At 42.9% G+C, this 27,904-nt stretch overlaps 2 protein-coding genes across 13 annotated transcripts in view; one reads left to right on the top strand and one right to left on the bottom strand.

Moving 5' to 3' along the window:
* The window catches only part of SYTL2 (synaptotagmin like 2), a 103,938-nt gene extending 94,673 nt beyond the window's left edge, over positions 1-9,265 (bottom strand). For all 11 annotated transcript variants that reach the window (XM_087895834.1, XM_087895829.1, XM_087895825.1 and 8 more), the window contains exons 1-2: positions 9,111-9,265; positions 5,088-5,172 (exon numbers count right to left, since the gene is read on the bottom strand). The gene's annotated coding sequence lies outside the window, so the exon portion shown is untranslated. The remainder of the gene's footprint in view (positions 1-5,087; positions 5,173-9,110) is intronic.
* CCDC83 (coiled-coil domain containing 83) overlaps positions 9,238-27,904 on the top strand; it is a 32,383-nt gene continuing 13,716 nt past the window's right edge. For both annotated transcript variants that reach the window (XM_034406395.3, XM_034406462.3), the window contains exons 1-7: positions 9,238-9,359; positions 13,093-13,217; positions 18,987-19,071; positions 19,719-19,887; positions 20,587-20,754; positions 24,678-24,769; positions 26,778-26,846. In XM_034406395.3, coding sequence (XP_034262286.2) covers positions 13,120-13,217; positions 18,987-19,071; positions 19,719-19,887; positions 20,587-20,754; positions 24,678-24,769; positions 26,778-26,846 — 681 coding nt within the window. In that variant the 5' untranslated portion in view covers positions 9,238-9,359; positions 13,093-13,119. The remainder of the gene's footprint in view (positions 9,360-13,092; positions 13,218-18,986; positions 19,072-19,718; positions 19,888-20,586; positions 20,755-24,677; positions 24,770-26,777; positions 26,847-27,904) is intronic.

Consider the following 27,904-nt stretch of genomic DNA (forward strand, 5'->3'; position numbering starts at 1 on the left):
TCCTCAGGGTGCCATCGGCCAAACAATGTCGACTGACGGCCCCCAGGGGGAGAGCCTTTTCTGTGGGGGCACCTACCATCTGGAACGGGCTTCCCCCGGAGTTACGAAACATCCAAGACTTACGCATATTCCGCCGTGCCCTGAAAACATTTCTATTCCAACAAGCTGGTCTGGCCTAACTCTCCCTTTTTAATTGGCTTTTAAACTGGCTTTTAAATTGGGTTTTAAACCTCTTTAGATAAATTTTGGATGTTTTTTAATCTTTGAGCCTAAATTACTTAATCTGTTTCTAAATAGTTTTTAACTTCTATATGTATTTGTATTTATTATGGCTGTTCACCGCCCTGAGTCCTTCGGGAGTAGGGCGGTATACAAATATGAAAAATAAAATAAAATAAATAAATAAATAGTTGACTCAGCCTTCCATCCTTCCGAGGTGGATAAAATGAGGAGCCAAATTGTTGGGGACAATAGGCTGATTCTGTAAACTGCTTAGAGAGGTCCGTAAAGCACTGTGAAGCGGGATAGAAGTCAAAGTGCTATTGCTACTGCTATCTGAATTTTGATCACATGACCCTGGGAATGCTGCAAAGGTCATAACTGCGAAAAACTGTTAGAAGGCACTTTTTTCAGTGCCGTTGTAACTTTGAATGGTCACTAAATGAACCGTTGTAAGTCGAGGACCACCTGTACTTTCAGTTTCCAGCAAAAGACATCCATTGGATAAAATGGATTTCTTTAATGACCGTCACATTTGCTTAACAAACCCCACAAAAAAAGATAATAAAATTAGGCATAAGTACATAGTGAGCCACTTAACCACCGTCGTGGCCTATGACTGAAATTTGAGGCTCCATTTTGGTGCTCGGGTTGTAAGTTGAGGGCTACTTGCAATACAAAATCGGACACATACAACACAAAGGAAGCTGAGATTGCACAATAGCGGGGGAACGGGGGGAATAAATCACCTGTGTTTCTCCAGTGGCTCAAACTTGTAAAATTGGTTGGAATAAACTGGCAAAGTTTATTGGGTAAGTAGATTATTGTCTGCAGGTTTTAATTCTCATTAATCACGGAGATCTGCACATTATGGTTATCAACATACCTTATAAATCAACTGTCTTGAGCTAGCTTGTTCTGATTCAGCTCTTTGCGCTTCTAATCCATGTAAATTCATTTAAAATCAACGTGCATGGCAATGACACATCAGGTTTTTTTTCCCCTTATAATTCTCATGTTTGTAGCCATGACCAATTTTTTCCATATTTGGTCTATTTCCTAAGAAATCCTATATACTGTACTTTTCGGAGTATAAGACACACATTCCCACCCCTAAAAGTGGGTGAAAATTGTGGTGCGTCTTATACACTGAATGTTGCTGAAGCCCTGCCCACCCGCCAGCCCCCACCCTTTGGCCATTTTCGGCCTCCGCAAGTCGCGATCCCCACCGCCTGGAACCGGCCGAAAATGCGACGTACGGAGGCCAAAACCGGGCCTTGCGGAGGCCAAAAATGTGACGCGTGGAGGCCGAAAATGTGACACATGGAGGCCGAAAGCACAATGTGTGGAGGCAGCGATCGGTGGCGATGTGCTGTGGCAATCCCCGCAGCCTGGAACAGGTCTAAAATGGAGTGTGCAAAGGCTGAAAACATGATGCATGGAGGCAAAAAATGCGACGCACGGAGGTGGCAATGGGCTCTGGCGATCACTGCAGCCTGGAACAGCTGATTGGTGGTATTCCAGGAGGTTGATCCAACCGCCAATCAGCTGTTCATGCTAAATCAGGCTGCAATAACATGCTGAAGCTGACCGGGCTCCACCACACCACACCCTGTTTTGGGCCTAGTAGGCCTCCCTGCACTTACCTGGGAGCCAAAACGGGATGCATGGGGACTCCTGGAAGGGATGGGGTGGGAAGGCGTGGGGTGGGGCCAGCCAGCAATTTAACAACTGGTTCTCCCAAACCAGCCCGAACCAGCTGAATCCCACCACTGGTTAGATGGTGTCATAGACACAATGAACATGAGTTTAGGCAAATTCCTGCAGCTCACATGAGGGCTGGTGGGGCCAAACTATAAGCCTCAAAGCGGCTGAGGTATGCTCCAGAAATTTATTACCTACCTACCAGCTGCCCAAAATGACTAGGAAAACCACAATGAAACCCAGTTTCAAGACAAAGTATATTGTCATCCCATAACCAATTTGACTGGAAAGCGAACAATCTGCAGCAGAAAGCAACAACAGTCTATCTGCACTATCTAAGAAAAAAAGAAAAAAAGCAACACCGAATAACCTTTGGTAAATATTGATGTTGAAGGAGGTGATCTCCTTGCGGAGAATGTGGTAGCACCAGTCAAGCTGCAAAATACAGCTTGAAAAGAACAGATAGTTTAATAAATGACTCAGAAAGAATCTTGAATCTCTTTACCCAACAGAAAAGCATGTTTCCATAGCTTCCACTAATTCAATTCCTTTTGGATTTGATAGCATAGAATAGATCATAAGGCTGGGAGGAATCTTGGAGGTCTTCTAGTCCAACCTCCTGCCTAAGAGTGGGAGTCTTTAAAATATTCCAGATGAGCGGTTGTCCCCTCTTTTCTTGAAAACCTCCAGCGATGAAGCTCCCACAACTCTGAAGGCAACTTCTGTTCCATTGATTAATTGTCCTCACTGTCAGATAAAATTTCTCCTTATTTGTAGGTTGGATCTCTCTTTAACAAGCTTCTACCCTTCTTGTCCTGCCCTCTGGTGGTCTGGAGAATAAGTCAATTCCTTCTTCTCACAGCCCCACAAATACTGGAAGACGTTATCATGTCCATTGGTGGTATTCAGCCGGTTCGGACCGGTTCAAGCAAACCGGTAGTGGCGACCTGTGAGCGGGCCTGCCCGCCCACCTGCCCCAGCACTATGTCGTCCTATTTAGCCACGTTTTCCAAGCCATGCGCATGCGCAGAAGGCATGTATGCGCACACATTTTCGGGGCACGGCGAACCGGTTGTAAAATTATGTGAAACCCACCTCTGATCATGTCCCTCATAACTCTTCTCTTTGACAGGGGTTGGGTTCTGCTTTATGATACATAAATATATGACCTGTTGTTTAACCTCGATTTATCCTTCATAAAGGTAAAGGTAAAAGTTCCCCTCGTACATATGTACTAGTCATTCCCGATTCTAGGGGGCGGTGCTCATCTCCGTTTCAAAGCCGAAGAGCCAGCACTGTCTGAAAGACTTCTCCATAGTCATGTGGCCGGCATGACTCAACGCCAAAGGTGCACAGAATGCTGTTACCTTCCCACCAAAGGTGGTCCCTATTTTTCTACTGACATTTTTTACGTGCTTTCGAACTGCTAGTTTGGCAGAAGCTGGGACAAGGAATGGGAGCTCACCCCGTTATGCAGCACTAGGGATTCGAATCACTGAACTGCCAACCTTTCAATCGACAAGCTCAGCATCTTAGCCACTGAGTCACCGTATCCCCTTATCCTTCATAGTTCCTAGCTATTTTCTTAATCTGGGCCACCATCCATTGTAGCTATCAAAGTCCACCTGTCCTGGGGCATATCTTCACTTAGACCAAGGGTGTCAAACTGGTGGCCCATAGTCTGGATGCGTCACACACAGGCCACATCCACCCCAGCTCCGCGAAGGGGAAAAACATTGTAATACGTCACGTGACAGAAACATGACGCCGTGAGTGTGACACCCGTGACTTAGACTAAAGCAAGGCTTGGAATCTAGAAAGATCCGAGCAGATCTGTTGATGATCTTCACATTCAAGAGATGGAGAAATAGCTGCTGAGCCATCTGAATTAAAGGATTTCTAAGCAGGAGGGCAGGTGATTTAACCCCATATTAAGCAATGGGGTTAGAAACTTAATTCCATATGAGAAAATGGATAGAATCAAATTCATTTGTTTGTTTATCAGATTTCTACATCATCCTATGTCACCTAGGTAGTCTGGGTAACTTACAAAGAACATCACAAAATACGATTAAAAAGGTGACTAAAAACACAGTTAAAAACTGAGTTGACTGACAAGATCAAATTTTACCAAGTTAAAAAAATATCGAAGTTAAGAAATTAACAAGGTTAAAAGGACGCACGAGGAGGAAAAAGAGGACAAAAGAAGAGGATGTAGATGAAAGGAAAGAATAAGAGGAAATGAAAATATCCAACTAGTGTAGACCTATTTTGGAACCAAATCCTTCAACTAATTTATGTATATGAGGTAAAATAGTGAAGAAGTCATATTTTTCCAGAATTTCAGATAGCTGTGGAAAGAATTCTATCTAAACCACATAGGCAGTGGTGGGATTCAAATAATTTAACAACTGGTTCTCTGCCCTAATGACTGGCTGGGTGGGCGTGACCATGGTGGGCGTGGCCAGGGGGTGTGGCAAGCAGCACTTTGGGAGTACTCTGGGAGCAAAAATGGGCTGCGGGCGGGGGGGATGCACCATTCCTCCCATGCCCCATTTTGGGCCAAGTAGGCCTCCCTGAAGCCTCCTGGGAGCAAAAACGGGCTGTGGGTGGAGGCGCCTTGCACCCCTCCGCGCCATGTTTTGGGCCTAGGAGGCCTCCCTGCACTTACCTGGGAGCCAAAATGGGGTGCATGGGGACTCCTGGAAGAGGCGGGGTGGAGAGGGGCCAGCCAGCAATTTAACTACCGGTTGGCTCAAACCGGCCTAAACCAGTTGAATCCCACCACTGCATGTAGGGTATTATTTATATATATGTTATTATTTTGTTCTTAGTATTTAACTTACTCTGTTGGTGCAATGGAAGCTCTCTTCCAGGACTGAAAAGCGGAAACAAGCTTGGATTAAGAATATTCAGATAATAGCATAAGTATCTCATAAATGCCCCACATTTCATCTTTCTCAAGCTGTTATTTCTTGGCTCTATTCGTGTGGTAAACTAAATTTATAAGCCATATTAACATGCGTGCCACCATCTTAATTCTATCACCACCCATTCCTTGGTCTTCTTTAGGCTTTGAGCCTCATCAAGTCATTCCAATCTGGACCGATTGCTATTTTGGGCTTATAAAAAAGTGGATTTAAAAACAAAAACAAAAAACTTACAATTAGTTACAAATTCTGTTTTCCATGAACGCAATATGTTGACTTTTGGGGGACACAGGCAGCCTTAGACATCTTGATATCATACCTGAACAAAAAGGGAAAAAAGGGATTAAAATAATACCGTACGGATATCTATTATCTGGTTGTGGGGTTTAGAGTTTTGTGCAATTATTTTAAATTTTAAAAAATGTATCATGGTACAATGGTGTGACTAATTTGATTCCTTGTCCCGGTGAATAAGCTTCCCTTATCTTCCAGTTTCTGTCCTAGAAGCCCCAGAAAACTCATTTAATTGGATGGAAGGATTTGATCAATCAAAGAAAGCTGTGGGTGTAGATTTTTTTTTTGAATTTTTATTTTTAAACAAAACATAAAATATAAATCCATCATCCATTACAATTGCAAACAGTGTGTCGGTTGATTACAAATCTTTTGTGCTTCATCCCCATATTCAAAATTTACTTATTATCTAATTTCTCATATTGTCAAACAAATAAACATCCTCATTTATCATTTATTTAACTATGGCTTTATCGCTTCATAAAAATTATTTTCAAATATTATATTTATAACATCCATTTCATATTTCGTATTTCATTTCCATGTTTTATTATCTAGCCATTGATCAAATAAATCCCATATCTTATAATATTGTCTATCTTCTTGTTCTCTAATTTCAAATGTCAATTTACTCATTTGAGCACATTCCATGATTTTCTTAATAACTTCATCCTACGTTGGTATTTTCTCTGTTTTCCAGTTTTTAGCAAACACAATTCTAGCTGCTGTTAAAACACTCACAATCAAATATCTCAATTCTCTATTGTATATTTCTGGCACAATCCCTAATAAAAAAATCTCTGGCTTAAAGTCTATGTGTTTTTTTGTCATTTTTTCCAACCAGGTGTGGATTTTAGTCCAGTATCTTTTCACTTCTACACATGTCCACTGCTGTGGGTGTAGATTAAGCTTCCAGTTTTAGTAACACAAGCAACTTTCTGTCTTTTATTTTGTTACAGAGCTGACCACAAGCCACCATTTCCCATTTTAGCCTAGCCGAAGCATGTGCTAACTCAGCTAACTTCGTGGAAGAGCAATCCACCCAAAAGGAATTGAGGTCATGAGCCAGCTGACAAGGAACACCTCCTCCTGCTGCTAAATAAATATTTAAACATGTTTTTACTTGATAAGAAAATTGGACTGTTTGGGAGAGGTTTATGCCAAATGACTGGACGTTTTGCTTTGCTTATGAAATTTGGCCCTTGAATCTCTTTTGCTTTGATAGAGAATGAATCTAGCAAAAAAGGGCTGCTTTTCTTGAACAAAAGAATTATTCATGAGTAAATGGAGAATTACCATGTTTCCCCAAAAATAAGACCCTGTCTTATATTTTTTTGAACCGCGAAATAAGTGCTTGGCCTTATTTTCGGGGAGGACTTATTATTTTGGAGCATGTGGAGCAAGACGGGGCTCCTCTTGCCGTCTTACCTGATTTCCAGCTCTGTCTCCCTAACTCTAACCAGAGGAAATGGCGGGGACGGGCTGTGCATGCTTTTAAATATTTTTGAGGTGGGCTTATTTTCGAGGGGGGGGGGCTATTTTAGCGCATGCGCTCAAAAGCCCAATTTGGCTTATTATCAGAGGATGTCTTATTTTAGGGGAAACAGAGTATTAAATAAGAGGAAAATTTCAGCACCCCTGATTTGGACAAAGATAATACACCAGTGTTTCTCAACCTTAGCGACTTTTAAGATACGTTGACTTCAATTCCCAGAATCCCCCAGTCAGCTTTTCCACCAAGCATTAGGCCAGGATGGGGGAGGGTTGAGCTGGGAGGACGTTTGGTCTGGTGCCACAATGCTTTAAATCATCTTTGATGGATTGTTGTGAGCCACCCATAGTCGTTGCATGAGATAGGCAGTCATATAAACCCAATAAATGAATAAATAAATAATCTGGCCCGAGTACGTAATTGCCTTCACAACTTATTTCTGGGGAAATGTATCTGTCCTTCCTTCCTTCCTTCCTTCCTTCCTTCCTTCCTTGGGAAGCCACCTCCCCCCCCGAAGAATGAAATATTTTGAGGAATATTAAAAAAGGCAGATTATTATATTTCCCAAAGGGAGAAATGGAGAAACATGTTTTTTTAGAGGCAGAAAGCAACCCCCACTTTCCTTAATAGTCCACAGCAGATGTCAGTAATTAAGAGATAAAGAGCTTATTGAAAGAAGACAAGTATCTAGATAGCTCTATTCATAAGCAAATACCCTCACCCAAGAGCCAGAACAGGATGGAAGCCATTAAGCCACAATAGGAATTACTCAACACCCTTTCAGAACACAAGACCCTTCATTGCATCGCCCTCAGAGCAGTCCAAACCTCAACCAAACGTAGCTCAGACAAACACCTAGGATTTTTACTTTGTCTATAGAACCAGCTATGACCCCTACATAACCCCTACATGGTCCCATGGGAAGTCTGACAAGAGCCAATAGAATACCTGTTCTTGCACAGGAACAGGAAGCTCAAGTGCAAAGCCCACTCTCAACTCCCAATTTTGTCAGCTGCTCAGAACCACAAACCCATGTGGTTCTGCTTCATCAATAAACCATCTTTCCAATCAGCCTCCATGTTTCCAGTGTCTTCCTCCTGGCTTGGAACTGAACCAGATGGATATTTCTTCCTTCTTCTCTTTCTCCCTTAACAGATTAACAGAGTTGGAAGGGACCTTGTAGGTCATCTAGTCCAACCCCCACCTCCGTCCAAGCAGGAAACCCTACACCATTTCTGACAAATGGCAGTCCAATCTCTTCTTCAAAGTCTCAAGTGATGAAGCTCCCACAATTTCCAACGGCAACTTCTGTTCCATGGGTTGATTGTTCTCACTGTCAGAACATTTCCTCCTTATTTCTAGGTTGAATCTCTCCTTGTTCAATTTCCATCCATTATTCCTTGTCTGGCCTTCAGGTGCCTTGGAAAATAGCTTGACCCCCTCCTCTCTGTGACAGCCCCTCAAATATTGGAAGTCTGCTATCCTGTCTCCCGTGGTCCTTCTCTTCCCTTCTCCTCCCTTCTCCTATTCCTACTCCTACTCCCTTCCATTCCTTCCTTTCTTCCTTTCTAAAGCAAAATTAAAAACATGGCTGTTCGTGGCGTCTAGCCTGGACTGAGGGGGTTTTCGATTATTTTAACGGATTTTAATATTTGTTTATGTATGTATTCTATGTTTTTATTGGTTTGTTTTAATTGTTGTGAGCTGCCCTGAGTCCTATGGAGATAGGGTGGCATATAAGTTATAATAAATAAATAAATAAATAAACAAATAAACAAACAAACAAACAAATAAATAAATAAATAAATAAATAAATAAATAAATAAAATTTGTAATCAAAATGTTATCCGCAAAAGGGTAGAATTAAAATTTCTTTTAAAATACCCTTTAAGTTGTTGAAGCAGAAATTAAAGTACTGTAGCAAATGAGCCAAAGGGAGATGATTAAAAAATAATAATTGTTCTGGTGGTTTTACAGAGAGCCATCCTGAACCCCGGTATGTCCTGTCCTTCGAGGTTTTTTTTTCCCAAGGGCTGTTTAAAAAAAGAAAAAGAACTGATTTGACTACAAAAGAAAGGAAAATGTACTGAAACACAATAAAAACAAGGAGCCAATAAAAGCAGTATAAAAGAGAGAAAGTAATTACACGGACATCTTGAAATACATATATAGAGAGCAGCAACCATATATCCTTTATTATAAAGGATAGTTCTTTAATTCAGGAAGTGGTCCTTTAGTATTATTTAATTCTTTTCTTGGTTTTGCTCTTGAATTTTCCTTTGTAAGTTAACTTACATAAACATTTTGTATATAAACATTTTTTTTATCCTCGTGAACCTCTTTCAGATTTGCCTCCTTTTCAGGTGTGTTATTTTTTTCCCAAGAAAATACTGTATATGGTCACTGTAATATAAAGAGGAAATAAAAGGCGTGACTGACTCCGTTTTTGAAGACAAAATTAAAAGTTTTACCAGCTCGTCACTTTCTTCATCGACGTCTAATTCGCTGCAGTTTTTAAACTGTGACACAAGGGGGAGCCATTCTCCCGTTATAAAAAGGAGAAAGGAATCGCTGGAGGAGGCCGGCCTTAGGCTCCTTGGGACTAGTTTAGCGCGGTTACCCCGGCAACTAGCAAAGTTTGCAGTGGCAGCCAATCAAAAGGCAGCAGCCCGGAGTAGAATTTCCCCCTTCCCATCTTCCTCCAAGAAGAGAGAAATTGGGTAAGGCAGTTCCCCTGCAGGGCGGGAGGGCGGCGCTGTTGAGCAGGAGGTGGTCGCCGGCATTGGCAACGGGATTGAGGGCGTCTGAAGTGGGGAAGGGGGTGGGAGGAAGGATGGCAAAATAGTCTTTCCTTCCTTCCTTCCTTCTTTCCCCTTTCTCTTTCCTCTTCCTTCCATCATCCATCCATCCTTTCTTTCCTTTCTTCTTTCTTTTGTCCCTTCCCCCTTTCCTTCTGATCTTTCCTTCATCCCTCTTTCTTGCCCACTTCTGCCTTCTCCTTCTATCCACTCTTCCGTCTTCTTTTTGTCTGTCTGTCTTCCTTCCTTCCCTCCCTCTTTCCTTCCTTCCTTCCTTCCCTCCCCTCCTTCCCTCTTTCCTTCTTTCTTTCCCTCCTTCCTTTATTTCCTTCCCTCCCTCCCTCTTTCCTTCCTTCCTTCCCTCCCTCTCTCCCCCTCCCTCTTTCCTCCCTCCCTTCCTCCCTCTTTCCTCCTTCCTCCCTCCCTTCCTCCCTCCCTCCCTCTTTCTTTCCTTCCTTCCTTCCCTCCCTCCCCCTCCCTTTTTCCTTCCTCCCTCCCTCCCTCTTTCCTTCCTTCCTCCTCTTTCCTCCTTCCTCCCTCCCTTCCTCCCTCCCTCTTTCTTTCCTTCCTTCCTTCCCTCCCTCCCCCTCCCTCTTTCCTTCCTCTCTCCCTCCCTTTTTCCTCCTTCCTTCCTTCCCTCCCTCTTTCCTTCCTTCCTTCCTTCCCTCCCTCCCTCTTTCCTTCCTTCCTTCCTTCCTTCCTTCCTTCCTTCCTTCCTTCGTGCAAAACCTAAAAGCAACCCAATTCCTGTTTAAAGGAAGAATTTCTTGTTCTTAACTCAGTTCTTTTCATTCTCTGATGCATTTGAAACGCCTTTGGATTGCTCCTTGGATTAGCAGCATGCAAGCTAAATTATTTGTGAAATCTTACTCTGAACGCAATGAGACAATAAATTATAGTGTGTAGCTCAAATTCCTTTAATTTTAGAGGAACTTTGGTAAGGCTGACCAAACCTGAATGTTTCTCATAAAACAGCTTCCATAATAATAATAATAATAATAAAATATTACATGTCTACATGAAATAAATGCATTGAATACGTTACAGTGTGTTCTAATAAAATGCTGTACTGTTCGTGAACTAATATTTGTAATACGTATGTTATTTTATTAAAGTGTTGCCACATGTTCCATATTTTGGAATTCGTCAGGGGACAATCACACTTGGAGAGGAAACTCCATAACTGTGGTATTTGGGGGCGAGCAAAGATATTACTAGCACATTCCATTCCCTTATTTTTGATTGTCATCTGGAAGAATCCTGATTGCTTTTGACTCAGAACACGATCGTTTCTAATTGGGAAAAAAAATTTTTTTAAAGGGGAGCGCATCTCAATTCCAGAAACAAGGATTTCTGTTTGAGTTTTGGATTGTTCTTTAGCACAAATAAAGAACTGGGAACAACAGCCAAAATTAAAGAGCCAGACTATTCTGAAATCATTAAATGGACGTCTTAAAGACTGAGAAGAAGAACAGAACAGGATAACAGAGCTGGAAGAGACCCTGGAGGTCTTCTAGTCCAACCCCCCCGGAGATCCTATACCAGTGATGGCTAAACTTTTTGCCGTTGCGTGCCAAAAGTGGGGGGAGTGCGGGGGTGTCACACACGTGCGTGCCTACACCCATAATTCAATGCACCCCACCCCCCTGTGCATGCCCACATGACCCCACTGAGTTCCCCCTGCTTTTGGCACGTGATGGCCCAGTAGGCCCGGTAGGCCCATTTTTCACCCTCCTCAGGCTCCAGAGGCTTTATTGGAGCCTAGGGAGGGTGAAAACGGCCCTCCCCACCCCCCTGGAGGCCCTCAGGAGGCCGGAAACAGACTGTTTGCTGACTTCCGGTGGGAACTAGAAAGCCTCTGGAGCCTGGGGAGAGCGAAAAACGGGCCTTCCCTCCCCTGGAGGCCCTCAGGAGGCCAGAAACAGACTGTTTGCTGACTTCCTGTGGGCATGGAAGGCCCAAAATTCAGCTGGCTGGCACGCATACGTGCCGGAGCTGAACTAGGGCAATTCTTGCGTGCCCACCGATATGGCTCATCGTGCCACCGGTGGCACGATGAGCCATATCGGTGGGTCGCCATCACGGTTCGTCATCACAGTACTATACCATTCTGGAAAAATGACTGTCCAGTCTCTTTTTAAAAGCCTCCAGTAATGAAGGAATCGAAAAGAAATCAAAGAATTTTTGAAAAATGCACCTTCTTTCACATATACAAGCCAGAAATACGAATTTGCTTTCTATTTTTTTTTTTATCCCAGATTTCAGCGATTTTAAATCTTCAAAAGCTTGACAGAGTAAAAGTTTTATCTTCTTTCATTTTAGCTTGGATAGAAGGAATTCATTAGTGGGGGGTGGGGAAAATCTGGGTGTTTTGAAGTTATACAAAAACCTGTTTTACATTATAACAGTGTCATCTTTTGTTATTCCTTATTGATATTAACATATCAGTTCTGAATTAACAATTACGTCTTTTGCTCAACTCTTCTGATTAAAGTGGGTTGCAAATGTTTATTCAACCAAAAGCTGTGATAATTAAAGTTTGCACTTGCTAGAGATTTGCTTTCCAAAACTTACCAAAAGGTGCTTTTTCAAAAGGCAACTGGATTTTCTTGGGGTTTTTTTCCCCTTGAATATGTTTCGCTTCTCATCCAAGAAGCTTCTTCAGTTCTGAAAAAGAACGGAAGAAGCTTCTTGGATGAGAAGTGAAAAGTCTTCAAGGAAAAATCGGTCTGGTTGCCGATTGAAAATGCACCTTTGGGACAACTGTAACCTGGATGACTGAGAATCCCCATAAACATTTCCAAAACTTAACTTTCAATTGATAAATAAGCCTTTCTCCTAGAACTGTTATAAAGACAACGAGAAAATCTAGATAAATAAATTATTATTTAGGCTGCTGTCTATACCACATTGTCAGGAAATCAGTATTAATAAACCTACTAGAACAGATTTTTCAGATATCTGTGTAAGATTCTATTGGAATCATCTGCCCACTGTTTACAGTAGTGGCCAAAATTATGGAAACCTTTTGGGAAAAGTGTATTTTCTAAAACTAGTTAATAACACCACTTTTTGGGGGGAGTGGTACCATAAAATTATACATCAATGGAAAGATAATTTAATCAAGAATGTAATGCAATCACTTTTATGAAGGATTTGCTATTAGAATAGCAGTTACAGTATAAAGAAGAAAAGGGAAACATGTAGAAAAAACGAGATGTACAAAAATGATCACCATAGAAAAAACGAGATGTACAAAAATTATCATGTCAGTTAATACTTAGTTGGGTAACCTTTAGCATGAATTACAGCCTTACAATGTCTTCCCATGGAGTGAACCAAGTCTTTTAGTTCTGCAGCTGTTCTAATGTGAAACCAAGATTTGAATGATGGCTTCGATTAACTGGGTTTTATTGCTGAGTCGCTTCTAACTAACAAGTTTCTTTAGTCGGCTCCGTAGATTTTCCATTGGGTTAAGATCTGGGCTATTCCCAGGCCATTCCAGCAGTGGAATAGGATTATCTTGAAACTCTCCCCCCAAAAAGTGGTGTTATTAGCCATCAAACCTCAAAAATACACTTTTCCCAAAAGGTTTCCACAATTTTGGCCACTACTGTATGTAATGTCTTAATTTAATATCTTTCTTGCCCTCTAGATTTGTTTGACCTCATAAAGACAAGCCATGGCAAAGGAAAAGAAGAAAGAGAAGAAGAAAAAAGGGACCTCACAAATACCCAAAGAGCCTAGAACCTATTTTCCAGAAGCCCTATTGGCATTTCAGTATGTATAAATCATAAAAATTTCAAAGTTTTACTTTAGCTCTATTTAGTGAACTGACTGCCTAGTTTGGGGGCAGGGGGATCAGTGATGAAATCCAATTTTTTTTACTACCGGTTCTGTGGGCGTGGCATGGTGGGCGTGGCGGGGCTTAGTGGGCGTGGCTTGGTGAGCGTGGCTTGGTGGGTGTGGCAGGGGAAGGATACCGCAAAATCTCCATTCCCTCCCCACTCCTGGGGGAAGGATATTACAAAATCTTCCTTCCCACCCACTCTGGGGCCAGCCAGAGGTGGTATTTGCCGGTTCTCCGAACTGCTCAAAATTTCTGCTACCGGTTCTCCAGAACCTGTCAGAACCTGCTGGATTTCACTCCTGAGGGGGATGTAGTAATACTACAACTATTCCCTATCCAGTTCAGGGGTGGTATTCACTTACTTTCCCTACCAGTTCACAAATGTGAGCATCCAGCATTCTGTGCATGTGGTTTGCCGGTGTGCGCGCCTTCCGTACATGCGCCTAGCCTCAAAAACGTACCTAAATAGGATGGCATAGAGCCAGGGCGGGTGGGTGGGTTGGTGGACCCAGCCGCGATTTCCGCTACTGGTTCGGACGAATCAGTCTGAACCGGCTGAATCCCACCTCTGATCCAGTTGAACTTATAAAATGGCAGGAATAGATCTATAGAGGAAGTCCTTGACTTATGACTGTAATTGAGCCTGGAATTACAGTTAAGTCATGCTTTTATTACCCTTTTTTTTGCCAGTGGTTGTTAAACAAACACTTTGGCCATTAAACAAATGCCATGGTTATCAAAACACATGCAACAGTCCTTAAAGGAACATGATGGTCCTTAAGTGAACCGATTCTATTCAATGGCATTTTTGGTTTTTTTTTGCCAGAAACTAGAAGTAAATACCAATTATTTACTTTTACAGAATTTTTTTTAAAAAAATATGTTTTTTACTGGAAAAAAAATTTCTTCCAGCAAAAAAAATCATTGTAAATCACAGGATGACCGAATGCCATCAAAAACATCCCATTTTCTGCTGTTTTTAAAAGCTATCAGAATAACAGAGTTGGAGGGGACCTTCGAGGTCTTCTAGTCCAACCCCACTGCGAGATGTCACAATGACTGTGGGATGCTGCAAATAGCCATGAATGCAGGCCGGTTGTCAAAGCATCCAAAATGTGGTCATGTGACTACAGGGAGGGTGGACGGCTATCAGAACTTCGAATGCAGGTAGTCCTTGACATACGACCACAATTGAGCCCAGAATTTATGTTGCTAAGTGAGAAACTTGTTAAGTGACTTTTGCCCCATTTTATGACCTTTCTTGCCACAGCTGTAAACAAATCACTGCAGTTGTTAAATTAGTAGCACGGTTGTTAAGTGAACCTGTTAAGGAATTCGCAGAGTAACCCTTGAGTAGCAAGGGTGTGCACATGAAAGCGATTGAGAGTAGTTACGAATAAACACAGCCAACACAGAGATACACTGAGTTGTGTTTACTTTCAGGAAAGGCACAGTCCAATAAACAGTCCAGGTCATACACATATAAAGCAGGAGATAGCAAAACAACAGTCCAGGGATAATCCAATAACAAAGTCTTCTTACCAGTCGTCGTAGTCATTCACAATAAACAGTTCTTCTGGATTTGCAAACAGTAGCACACAGAGATATCAGAGAGCAAAAACAGCAAAGAGAAACAAACCATGTTTCTAGCTCCCTCTTAAGGAGATTGGCTACAGAACTAACCAATCAGGACACAGTATGATGCAATACAGCAGTCTTACAGCTATATTGAGGATTTATATATTGCCAACCCAACAAGTTAGGTAATAAGTCATTTCCTAAAAGAACCTGGCTTCCCCATTGACTTTGCTTGTCAGAAGGTCACAAAAGGGGATCACATGACACTGCAACCGTCATAAGTGTAAGTCAGTTGCCAAGCATCCTAATTTTGATTATATGACCTTGGGAATGCTGCAATGGTTGTAAGTGTGAAAAATGGTCATAAGTTCCTTTTTTTCCAATGGTGTTGAAACTTCAAACTAAACAAATTCTTGTGAGGACTACCTGTGGTTGCTATGCTACTGGTTGTAAGTCAAGGACTATCTCTACTTTTTTCAGTGATTGATTATTACGATGACAGTTGTAACATGTTCCTTCCTATTCATGAATCTTGCCATTCATCTATGCCCTCTTGCAGACCATTTCATTAAATTTTGTCTTCTCCCATCTGCCATTTTTCAGGATTACTTTATTGTTTGATAGTCAATTAAATTTCTATGCCCAGTAACCATGCTAAGCTTTCCTTGAGCTGTTAGTGAGAATTTCCCTTGATGTATTTCCATTATTTTATTTTATTTTATTTTATTTTATTAATTTATTTATTTTGTCAAGCACGTATTAGAAAACAGATATAAGTATAAACATGATTATGAATACATGAAATGGATACGAATAAAAGGAGACATTAGGACAGGGACGGTAGGCACGCTGGTGCTCTTATGCACACCCCTTACAGACCTCTTAGGAATGGGGTGAGTCAACAGTAGACAGTCTAAGGTTAAAGTTATGGGGGTTAGGGGATGAAACCACAGAGTCAGGTAGTGCATTCCAGGCATTGACCACTCTGTTGCTGAAGTCATATTTTCTGCAATCGAGTTTGGAGCAGTTCACTTTAAGTTTGTATCTATTGTGTGCTGGTGTATTGTTGTGGTTGAAGCTGAAGTAGTCATTGACAGGTAGGACATTGTAGTAGATAATTTTATGTACTACACTTAGGTCAGACCGAAGGCGGCGTGTCTAAACCCCAAATTTCAAGTCTGGTGGCATAAGATATTCTGTTGTGAGCGGAGAAGTGGAGGACTCTCTCGTGAAATATCTCTGGACTCTCTCAATCGTATTAATGTCCGATATGCAGTGCGGGTTCCAAACACAGGAGCTGTATTCAAGAATTGGTCTAGCAAATGTTTTGTATGCTCTAGCTAGCGGTATAATATTACCAGAGAAGAAGCTACGCAAGATTAGGTTAACAACTCTTAATGCCTTTTTGGCAATGTTGTTACAGTGGCACTTAGATCATTAGAGATGAGTACTCCAAGGTCCTTGACAGAGTACTCATCTCTAATGATCTAAGTGCCATTAAATCCATTAGGTTTATATCTAATATTTTCTCCAAGAGCTTAGAGCAGGGGTCGGCAACCTTAAACACTCAAAGAGCCACAAAGGTCCTAACTGGAAGGCCCCCGTTCAATTCTGGAGCTGACTGGAAGTCCGGTTCCCCCACCATAGAGTCTCCTCTTAGCATGGCGTCCTTTTTCCTCTACTAGTCCTAACCCTATCAATTGTGGGCTGACCTGAAAGCTCGCCCATAGTGTCTCCTCCTGGAATGCCCTGCTCCCACCCACAAAATTGTGGTGCCGACTGGCGGCAGGGAGCCACAGCAGAGGGATGAAAGAGCCACATGCGGCTCCAGAGCCGCAGGTTGCTGACCCCTGGCTTAGACTTATGCATAGAAGGAATAGCGTCATGTAAGCTTCCAATCCAGTCAAAAATAAGATTGACAATTCAAAACCATCTTTATTATGCTAAATTTAGTCTCTAAGACTGAACCGATGGAACAGAGCGGAAATCTAATCTCAGGAAAGCCAAATTACAAATCGGCAGAATATACATGAAGATAATAAAGGGTTTTGAAGCTAGAGTAAATATTTTAATTTAGAGAGCCAATGTGTATGCAACACTTAAGAGGGGAGTGTTAAAGGGAAAAGGGGAATTATAACATGTGGTTCACACACAGTGATGGAAATTATTTCTCCTATCCAAGATCGCTGGTAGCCTTTACGTAGAGCAGGCAGGAGGGAAAAAATGCACAAAATTTAAACACTGACAGTTAAAAATAGAGCTTGCACTTGATATACAGTAGTCACTGACATTTTTTCATGATGACTTCATCGTTTGGTTACAAATAAATCAACCCATATTATGGGAAATATATTCTTACAGCAGGGAACTTACAGGTTTCACATAAACTTGATGGAATTTCATAAGAGACCCAGACAGAAAAAAAGTTAAGTGAACTCAAAACTCAACCCATTTTTTTCTAGAACTTTACCTCTTGATCAAGAATTCTGTGATTATATTTTTTCTAACTATTTTCGCAGCTTGAAAAAGTTTGAAAATTGTTTTTCTATAGTATTTTTGCCTCACTGGGCAAGAGACTCAACAGGCATAGAATCAGGGGTGAAATCCAGCAGGTTCTGACAGGTTCTGGAGAACCGGTAGCGGAAATTTTGAGTAGTTCAGAGAACCGGCAAATATCACCTCTAGCTGGCCCCAGAGTGGGGTGGGAATGGAGATTTTGCAGTATCCTTCCCCTGGAGTGAGGAAGGAATGGGGATTTTGCAGTATCCTTCCTCTGGAGTGAGGTGGGAATGGAGATTTTGCAGTATCCTTCCCCTGCCATGCCACCAAGCCATACAACGCCCACCAAACCACGCTCACAGAACCGGTAGTAAAAAAATTTGGATTTCACCACTGCATAGAATGTTGATCTGTAAATAAATAAGCAGAGTCAAAGATCCAACTGAATAACCATTGAACCTAGTTAGATTTAGCCCCAGTCGACTGGGTTAAAATAATTCCCCAGCTGACCATTAGGTTAACTAATCCTTATCCCTCCATCATCATAATCTTTTAATGACCCCATGATCTTTTGCGGGGTGGAGTCTGGGTTAATTGCCGGATGTCCTTCCTGTTGGCAATGTGGAGTTTTGTTCAGCAGATATATTCTCATTGTGCCCAGAGAGAGAAATATCTACCTTTACCCAGGATCGAACTCACAGCCTCCTGATTATGAGGCAAGAGCTCCACCTCTAGGCCACCACACCGCTTAATCCTTACCCCTCCATGATCACTCTAAATCCTAGATGGTACACACAAATAAGGCCCTGCTAGGAATGACATCTCAATTGCCTTTGCTGGCCACTGGATTAATTAATTCTGTCCCCTCCATGATGAAACTCAAAAGTCCATGATCAAACTCAAACTTCATGATCGCTCCAAGTCCTAGATGGTACACACAAAACAAGGCCCTACTAGGAACTACATCCCAGTTGGCAGTTGTGGACTTCAGTTTCCAGAATTCCTCAGCCAGTCATTCTGGGAGTTGAAGTCCACAAGTCTTAATGTTGTCAAGTTAGAGGACCTCTGCTTTAGTACACTGAGAAGTGAAAAAGTGGCAGAAAACTGTTCTTCCCATGATTATGTCTACTTTGGAGGCGCATTTCTGATTTATCTTATTTTTTTCCCCATTCTACATAAAACTACCAAGAAATGGGATAGGAACTGCTAGTTGTCAGCTTCTTTGGGATACAATAATGGGAAAACCTGTGAAAATAGCTGTTAAACGCTTGATTAAACCATCACTAAATGTGTGCTTCCAGCTCATGGAGATTAAGCAATTGACGGGAAAATCTGGTTTAGTAGACCAGCTGGGAAGACAGAGTAGCCCTTACTCTCAGTGGTCCATTTCAGTCAGAGAGGATGTCAATGCAAATGACATCCTTACCGGTACCTTCATTTGCATTGTGGAAATGATAAATATGGCGGTAAAATAAGCACAAATGAACCCTTGAATGAAACTTGAAGCAAAGAATTCGAAGGTTCAACCTGTTTCCTCCACTTGTGTTCTATCTTTCCTTGCAAAGAGAGCGTGTACTTTCCGAAAGCATGACAGCTTATTTTTTGTGTTTAATTACTTTCAGAATTCAGATAAAGGAAGATACCATTGATCAACTACTGGGTGAAATCAGGTTACTGGAAGCCGAGAATGAGAGAAGCAAAGAAAGAGTAAGCAAGCAAATGAACTTCCTTGAGGTTCAGGAGGGACTCAGTCTTAGTTACGGAACACCTGTTTCAGTGGTGATATTCAGCTGGGGTCTATCCGGTTCGGGCAAACCGGTAGCGGTGGCTGCAGGAGGCTCCGCCCACCCGCCCGGAGGTCATCACCTCCTGTTTTTGACACTTTGCGCATGCGCAAAAGATCCTGCGCATGTGCAGAGGTGTCAAGCGTGTGCAAAGCAAGCATGCATGCTTTCATTTGCGAACCGGTAGCGAAGGTAAGTAATTACCACCCCTGACCTGTTTGTAATGTAGGAGAATAGAGGATCAGTTCCTCATGTACCTGCTTTTAAATGTCTAATAATTGTGTCTATTATTAAAGCAATTGATTTTAGATAGTTGTGGAATGTTTAACTGTGGCGTTGGAAGCCCCATTTGTGAGAAAGGTTGCCGTATAAATAAGTGTATGCTAAATAAATAAATAAAGCACAAAGGGCATCCTTTATTTCCCCCAGAATCACCACAGGACAACTGAATGTTGTTCTAAAATAGCTATTGACGTCGGATGGTTTTGCTTGCCCAACACCTGGATAAGTTGCACAATCCTTCGCTTTTTTCAAACCATCAAAAGTACGCCTTCTCTCTCCTGCCACCAGAATCAGCAACTCAAATATGAACAGATCGAACACATCCGAGCCCTGCTGGCGGCCCTGAAGGAGCAGGAGAAAGAGCTCGAAAAAGTAGAAATCGTTACTCGGGATGATGTCGAGAAAGCCATGATGGCCAAATGGCAGTACATCAAAGATCAGGAGAAACTTATCAGAGGTGAGCTGCGCTTCTCCCCAAAAAAGAGGGTGAAAATCTGGGTGCATCTTATACTCCTAATGTAGCTCCGCCCAGCTTCTCAAACGAGGTTTCAGAGGCTGAAAAAAGCCTCAGAAATGAAGCTTCAGAAAAAAAGTCTTCAAACAGAGCTTCAGAAAAAAAGCCTCAGAAATGAAGCTTCAGGAAAAAAGCCTACAAAACAGAGCTTCAAAAAAAAAAAGCCTCAGAGGCTTTTTTTCTGAAGCTCTGTTTTGGAGGCTTTCAGAGGCAGAAAAAAAAGTTCTTTCTGAAATTTGAAAAAAAGTTTCAGAAATTTCAGAGGCTGAAAAAAAATCAAGACACAGAGCTCACAACCAAGGAACCTGTTGCTAAAATTCACCTCTGGGAACAGCTGATTGGGGGTATTCTGGGAGGCCGATCCACCTGCCAATCAGCTTTTTGCTTATTTTCCTCCCCAAAAACAAAGGTGCGTCTTATACTCCGAAAAATACGGTAAATGTAAAATTAAAAATAAAAACAAAATCGCATCATTTGTGAAGGAAGTCAAGATGCAAATGATGTTAATTGGTTTGGAAGTTGGTGTATTGAGGTCCAATATAAATACTGGTGTCCCTGTATTTATCCATACTTTTTATAAAGCAACCACTGTTACTATTACTATAACTGTACTGAAAATGATGCCTTGTTGCCTTGCCCTAGATATGCGTTTCCAGATACATTATGTTGAACAGAAACTTGTCCAAAAACAAACCGAAATTGACTACTGGACCGCCTACAAAAACGTGGGAAGCAGCGAACATGGAAATCAAATTCGGTTCTTGGAACAGGATATTAAAAAATTGAAGGAAGATCTTGAAGAAATGACAGGTAAGGGTCTGTTAGAGGCCTACTAAGACGTCGGTTTTAAACTATCACATTCAGGTCATGTTGTCCCAAAGGTGTTTTTTCAAAAGGCAACTGACTTCAAAAATTTTAGCAAGGGATTCTCTGCCCAGTTGCTGGATGGGCATGGCCATGGTGGGTGTGGCCTAGTCGGCCTCCTGCACCATGGGAGGGCATTTTTGCCCTCCCTGGACTTTGGAGGCTTTCCTCGAGCCTCTGGGAGGGCAAAAACGGCCTCCCCAGGCTTCGGAGGCCCTTTGCCTTCCTGAACTTCCGGTAGGCCCGTTTTTCATCCTCCCCAAGCCTCCGCGCGTGCCCTGCACTTAACTGCATCCAAAACAGGCTGCATGGGGACTCCTGGGAGGGGAGGGGTGGGGTGGGCGGAGCCAGGCAGGAGTGGGATTTGGGGGTTATCTGAACTGCATAGAATTTTAGCTAGAGGTTCTCCCGAACCCCTAGCAGCCCACTCCTGAACTGGACTTTCTTTTGCTTGAAGACATTCCACTTCTCATCCAAGAAACTTCTTCAGTTCTGACTGAGTAGCGGACAATGGAAAGATTTATATCCTTTGCGGCCATCTGTTGTTCGTCCGAGACACTGACGCTCAAACTTGTCGTTTTATTTAAATAAATATATTTAACATTTATAGCCGCAGCAGACAAGATAGTGAGGGACACAGGAATATCGTGAGGTAAATCAAGTGGCATACAGAGCATCCTGAAGAAAAAGGCGAGAAAAAAGGGAGACTCCCTGTTCTGACCCAGTTCTCCAAACATGACAAATTCTCTGTAGTTGAAGCAATGATTCCTTTATTAGGAGCACCAGCAGCCCCAGCAAAAAGTTTCTCTTTCACCTCAGGCTAACAAGTCTGTCTGGCAAGGGAGATGAATAGTTGTCTGCCACATCTATTCATCTCCGCCCCCTGCCTTTTAGCCCCAGGGCTAGGGTAGGGCTTTGCTAGCAGTGGTGCCTCTTCTGTTCCAAGGATCAGCCCATAGATTTCCATTGCTCTCCTCTCCTCTGCCTTCTGCCCATCCGCACATCAGGCACTGGACCCAGCTGTTCCTCCTCTTCTTAATCAGCCACCTCCAGACCAGGGGTGGGTTCTAAATTTTTTTACTACCGATTCTGTGGGCATGGCTTATTTTGTGGGTGTGGCTTGGAGGTCATGTGACTAGGTGGGAGTGGCTAGCTGGTCAGAGTCATTTCTGGAAGGTCCTCGCACTTACGACCAGTCCTCGCATTTACGACCCGACTCATTTGTTTGCTTTTAACACTGATCAGCTGTAGGACGGCCCTTTGAAGCCCCGCGACAAGAGTTTAAACAGTTTTTTTCCCTCTAGTCATCAGCTGGGACTCAAGAGGCAGCAATAGATTGGGGGGTGGGACCAAATAAAAGGTAAGAATAACATGGGGGGGGGGTGGGAAGGCGGGGGGGAGAACCGGTTCGGTGATGTCATATCGTCACCGCTATCGCCTCGGCCGAACCAGACCAAACCGGGAGGAACCCGCCACTGCTCCAGACCTGGGGGCTATTGACTCTCCATCTGAGGGCTGACCGATGGCCCAGGCACCGCCTCTGTCTCTCTCTCTCTGCTAGCTCCATTCTCTCTTCCCCCTTGGAGCTCTCAGGTTGCCTTGATGCTGACTCTGACTCCCACACTGCCTTCTCCTCTGATTCAGCTGCTGGAGGGGCCGGCGGCTGACAGCCCACAATACTCCCCCTTTGCACCCAAAGCAACCAATCACAACATAGATTGCCTCAGAAGCCAGCTCCCTCCAATCAAACAGCTACAACAGTGTGCTCTGGCCCATTGTACACATTACTGTTCCAGCGACTAAATTTTAATATCCTAAGAGAAACCTCATCCCACTTGTTTCTGTATTGCCAGTTGGCCGATTCAGTGCATTGTCAAGTGTGAAGTTCCCATTCCTAATTATTTCCAGATTTTAAGTTGGAGAAACTCCGGACAGATAGAACCACAGGTCTGAATCAACATAGCGTCTTCCAGATGTTTCAGGAGCCTGTATGCCTCTTGGCCACGCTGGTGGGAAACTTTGGGAACAGCGGAAAGAAAACATCTGGAAGCACTAGACTAAGTTGAAGAAAGCTTTGTGTGTTGGCCAAAAAGAGCAAAAATTGGCACTTCGTTTTTAGAGAGAGACTGTTCAATTGTTGCTCAAGTAATGCTGAATTATATGGTAACCCAAACTTTAGAGAAACCAGAATTGCTGTCTTTAATTCTGGAATTTATTTATTTATTTTATTTTATTTCTATACTGCCCTTCTCCTGCGGGACTCAGGGCGGTGTACAGCCGAGATAAAACATTGCATATAAAATTTAAAAACAGGAATGCAGTTAGTCCTCGGCTTACAACAGTTCATTTAGGGACCGTTCGAATGGCACAACGGCACTGAAAAAGCGACTTATGACCATTTTTCACACAACCATTGCAGCACCCCCACAGTCACGTGATTTACGTTCGAATGCTTGACAGCTGACTCACATTTATGACGGCTGCAGTGTCCCAGGGTCACATGATCAACTTTTGCAACCTTCCGACAAGCAAAGTCAATGGGGAAGTCAGATTTACTTAACAACCGTGTTACTAACTGTGGCAAGAAATGCTGTAAAATGGGATAAAACTCACTTAACAAGTTTCTCACTTAGCGACATAATTTTTGGGCTCAGTTGTGGTCGTACCGAAGGTGCTTTTTCAGGCAACTGGACTTTCTTGGGTTTTTTTTTTGAAGATGCTTCGTGTAGAAGTGGGCTTCACATACTGTAGCAACCGGTTCGCCCAGCATTGGAAATGTGAGCCATCCGTATATATGTGCGGCGTCACAAAATATGGCAATTTTCTCCTGTGCGCCATCCGCACATGTATGTGACGTCAAACAACATGGCAATTTGCTCACACGCACCGTCTGCACATGCATGCAGCGTCAAAAACACAGCGATTGGCAATCACATGATCGCTCGAACTGGTCCAAACCGGCTGAATATCACCTGTGGTTTTGCGTCTCATCCAAGTAGCTTCTTCAGCTCTGACAGGATAGCTGTCATGCCCCTGTCGGAGTCTGAATCCGAAGGGGAAGAGGAACAGCTGACAGAGAGTGAGAGAGTGGATCCGTTGGCTATGGAAGAAACTGGGGAAAGGAAAAGTCAGGCTGGATAAAGCAGAGGAAAGGTAAAACAACGGAGAGGGGGTTCAGATGAAGACCAAGGCCCACCCCCTCCTCATCCTAGGCAGCGCAGGGAGGAACGGAGAAGAGAGCAACGTGGATTGCGTGGCTTACGAGGGAGGAAAGGGCCCCGATTCCCTTCACAAGGCACACCTGGGGATGGAGTTTAAAGGAGAGGCAAATGGGAGGGGCGGTTGTCAGAAACAAATGTTGAGTTCATCGTATTCACTGTTTATCTGAGTTCCTGGCATTCTCCCAACTGGTTTGATTTGCTGCCATGCTTCTTTACTTCTGGAATTCCCTATTTTGCTTGCCCTGCCGGATTAATTACCTTGTCTTGCCTTGTTGGATTTTTTGTTGAAAGTTTTCTGTTTACAACATTTGGGACTGAAGTATTGTCAGCCAAAGACTATTACAGGTTGGTCGAAGAGCTCTCTCTAGGCTGGAGAGTTGAAAGGGACATTGGGGGCACAGTTGGTGATAATAAAGGAACTCATATTGGTTCTCTGGCTGTGTTGCCTTTGTGTCACACCCTGGGTCATCACAATAGCAGGGAATGGAAGGATTTATGTTCCTTGCATATTTCTTATATTCCTCCATTATGGTCGTAAGTTGAGGACTGCCTGTAATTTACATTCTGGATGGCATCTTAAAAAGGCCATAGACCATAGATATCTTTTCTGTATATTCTGTCTCCTCACCACCCTCTTCTCCCTTTAAGAATTTTTTAGGATTTCTTTGGAGGAAGCAAAGGAAAGAATTGACAAAACCACTTTGAGGCAGATGGAGTTAAAGAAAGAATGGGCCACTGAGGTATGTTTGATTTTGCTATTTCATTTTGCTATTAGTGGCATCTCCTCATCTGGTTTTTCAGTGTTTGGCTCCAGCGGTAGAATTCACATAATTTACCTACCAGTTCACCCAGCACCGGAAATGTAAGCGTACGCTCCCACCTCTGTGCATGTGCCCGGCCTTCTGCACATGCTCGTGCGTGCGCCTTCCGCACATGTGCCGGGCCTCAAAAACCTGCCTAAATAGGGCAGCATAGAGCTGGGGCGGGGGGGAGGGGGAGAGCGGGTCCACCTACGATTTCCGCTATTGGTTCACCCGAACCGGTCCGAACCAGCTGAATACCACCTCTGGTTGGCCTGATACATTAGAAATTTCCCACAATTCCCCAGTCACACTGATGAATTCTGGGACTTGAAATCTTAACACAGTTGGGAGAAATTAGGTCAAAAAGGATGGCATACAGTTGCTTTGATTTATGACCAGGGGTGAAATGCTCCCGGTTCGGACCGGATCGCCTGATCCGGTAGCGATGGCGGCGGGTGGTTCGGAGAACTGGTAGCAAAAATCCCTGCGCCACCCCCATGCTCAGCTGAGCCGCGCGATCATCAGAGGCTTTTTTTTTTACATTTAAAAGCATTTTTTCTACAACCTTTTAAAAGTAAAAAAAAGAGATTGTGCGCCACAGCTGATAACCCCCTCCCCTTGCGTGCTGTTCTACTTACCGCATGCCTCCTTTTGGTGCGTGGGGCGCACTGTGCATGCACAGCCAGCAAACCGGTAGTAAACCGGTTCAGATTTTACCACTGCTTATGACCAATCACTTAACAACCGTTTAAGGTTACAATTGACTCAAAAAAAGATACTTACGACCAGTCCTCAAAATTACAATTACCTCACCACCCCTGCAGTCACACAATCACATTTCAGCCACTTAGCAACACAATTCTTTTGTCCTCTTCGCTTACATGTTAAGTTTAGCTTCAGTAAACTTGGTGGGAGAGCCGTGTTTATCTATGGCGGCGAAAATCAGGAGGAATCCATCAGTGCCATTTAATAAAATTTTATTCATAGGCTTATAAAAAAAGCTTATGTCTTTTAAGAACATTTGTTACCTGGAAAAGGTACTACCAAATTCCTTTGAGCTTTTCAGTAGCTGATGTGCCAAGGTGGCGCAGTGGTTAGAGTGCAGTACTGCAGGCTACTTCTGCTGCCTGCCGGCTGCCTGCAATTTAGCCTTTCGAATCTCACCAGGCTCAAGGACAATTCAGCCTTCCATCCTTCCGAGGTGGGTAAAATGAGGACCCAGATTGTTGGGGGGCAATAGGCTGACTTTGTAAACCGCTTAGAGACGGCTGTAAAAGCACTGTGAAGCGGTATATAAGTCTAAGTGCTATTGCTATGTTGTTTAATGCACTAGGGATAATATTGACACTTTATTCTAGAAGACTATGATGCTTTTATACAAATAGTTCTGGACTTACGACTGTTCAAAATTATGACAGGCCTCCCCCAGGTCAAAGTTTCAACAACTGACCCTCCCACGGTCGTGTGATCATATTTGTGATGCTCAGTAACCACATTTTATGACGGTTTCACCAGAAACTGGCCTTTGCTTTGGATTTCAGCAAAACCAGTCCGTAGTGAACCATTAATTCAGTTAATGATTGTGGCGTTCATTTAATGACCGCAGTAGTCACCTTACAACCGCAGTGTTCACTTAACAACAGCTGCAAAAAAAGGTTGTAAAATCAGGTTGGGTGACCCAATTTATGACCATCATGCTTTATGACCATGATGGGCGGGCTCCATTATGGTCATAAATTGAGGACTACCTGTATAACATGTCATTAGCTGCTAAAAGAATCTTCTGGGAAATTAACGGGTGTAGAAAAACATCAAACTGACTTGGTATCGTGTGACATTTTTGACATATGCCTTAGACATATCCTGTCTAAACCTTTGTGTTTCTTGCTTCCTTCAATGTAAAGAATACAATTTTAATTCTGGGGTACTTGGATTATTTTCCCAGAATGCTGTTAAGCACATTGACAAGATCAGCCGCAGGGAGATTAAAGAATACGAATGGCTAAAAGAAGAAGTAAGTTGATTTCTGCAGGACAGAAAGCAAATGGAAAGCAGATCCTTTGGTGGCCAGGAGGTCGAATGGTTGCAGAAAGAAAGCTAAGGGATCAACTGAGCATCGGGGCCCATATTTTGACTATTAAGTTTTGCAAGACAGAAATGAAGGCTAGCAAAATTACTACCACATAGTAAGAGCCATGGTGGTTAGAATGCAGTATTGCAGCATTGCAGGCTAACTCTGCTGACTGCCAGTAGTTCGAATCCAGTATAGGAGGCTGACTTTGCCCACTACCAAGAGTTCGATCCTCAATGGCTCGAGGTTGACTCAGCCTTCCATCCTTCTGAAGTCAGTAAAATGAGGACCCAGATTGTTGGGGGCAAGATGCTGACTGTGTAAACCGTTTAGAGAGGGCTGTGAAGCACTATGAAGCGGTATATAAGTCTAAGTGTCATTGCTATTGCTACCTGAACAACAGTGCCTCAAAATGTTATTTTAAATTGGGTGTACGTTTGTCTAGTTCTCGTTGCTTTTGAAAAATCACCTAAGCAGGAGAGAAACTTATGAGTACAGATAATCCTCAATTTACCACCATTTGTTTAGTAACTGTTTAAAGTTACAACGGCACTGAAAAAAGAGACTTATGACCGGCTTTCACACTTAACGACCATTGCAGCATCCCAATGGTCACGTAATCAAGAATCCAGACTCTTGACAACTGGCATATATTTATGACAGTTGATCTCTCCCAGGATTGTGTGATTACTATTTGTAATCTTCCCAGCCAACTTCGGACAAACAAAGTCAATGGGGAAAGCCAGAGTTGCACTTAACAACTCCACGATTCGCTTAAGAACTACTGCAGGGATTTGTTTGACAAATATCGGCAAAAAAATATCGTGAAATGGGACACAACTCACTTAAAAAGCGTCTTGTTTGGGCCCCGTTGTGGTCGTAAGTCGAGGACTAACTGTACTAGCGTGGAAGTCCATCAGGAGATCTCAGGTCTTTCATTGGCTTCCTTGTAATTTTCAAGAAGCTTACAGGTAGTCCTCGACTTATAGCAGTGACCGTTC

Source organism: Pantherophis guttatus, chromosome 5 (assembly GCF_059756535.1).
Source record: "Pantherophis guttatus breed Tessera chromosome 5, ASM5975653v1, whole genome shotgun sequence".
Classification (NCBI taxonomy): domain Eukaryota; kingdom Metazoa; phylum Chordata; class Lepidosauria; order Squamata; family Colubridae; genus Pantherophis; species Pantherophis guttatus.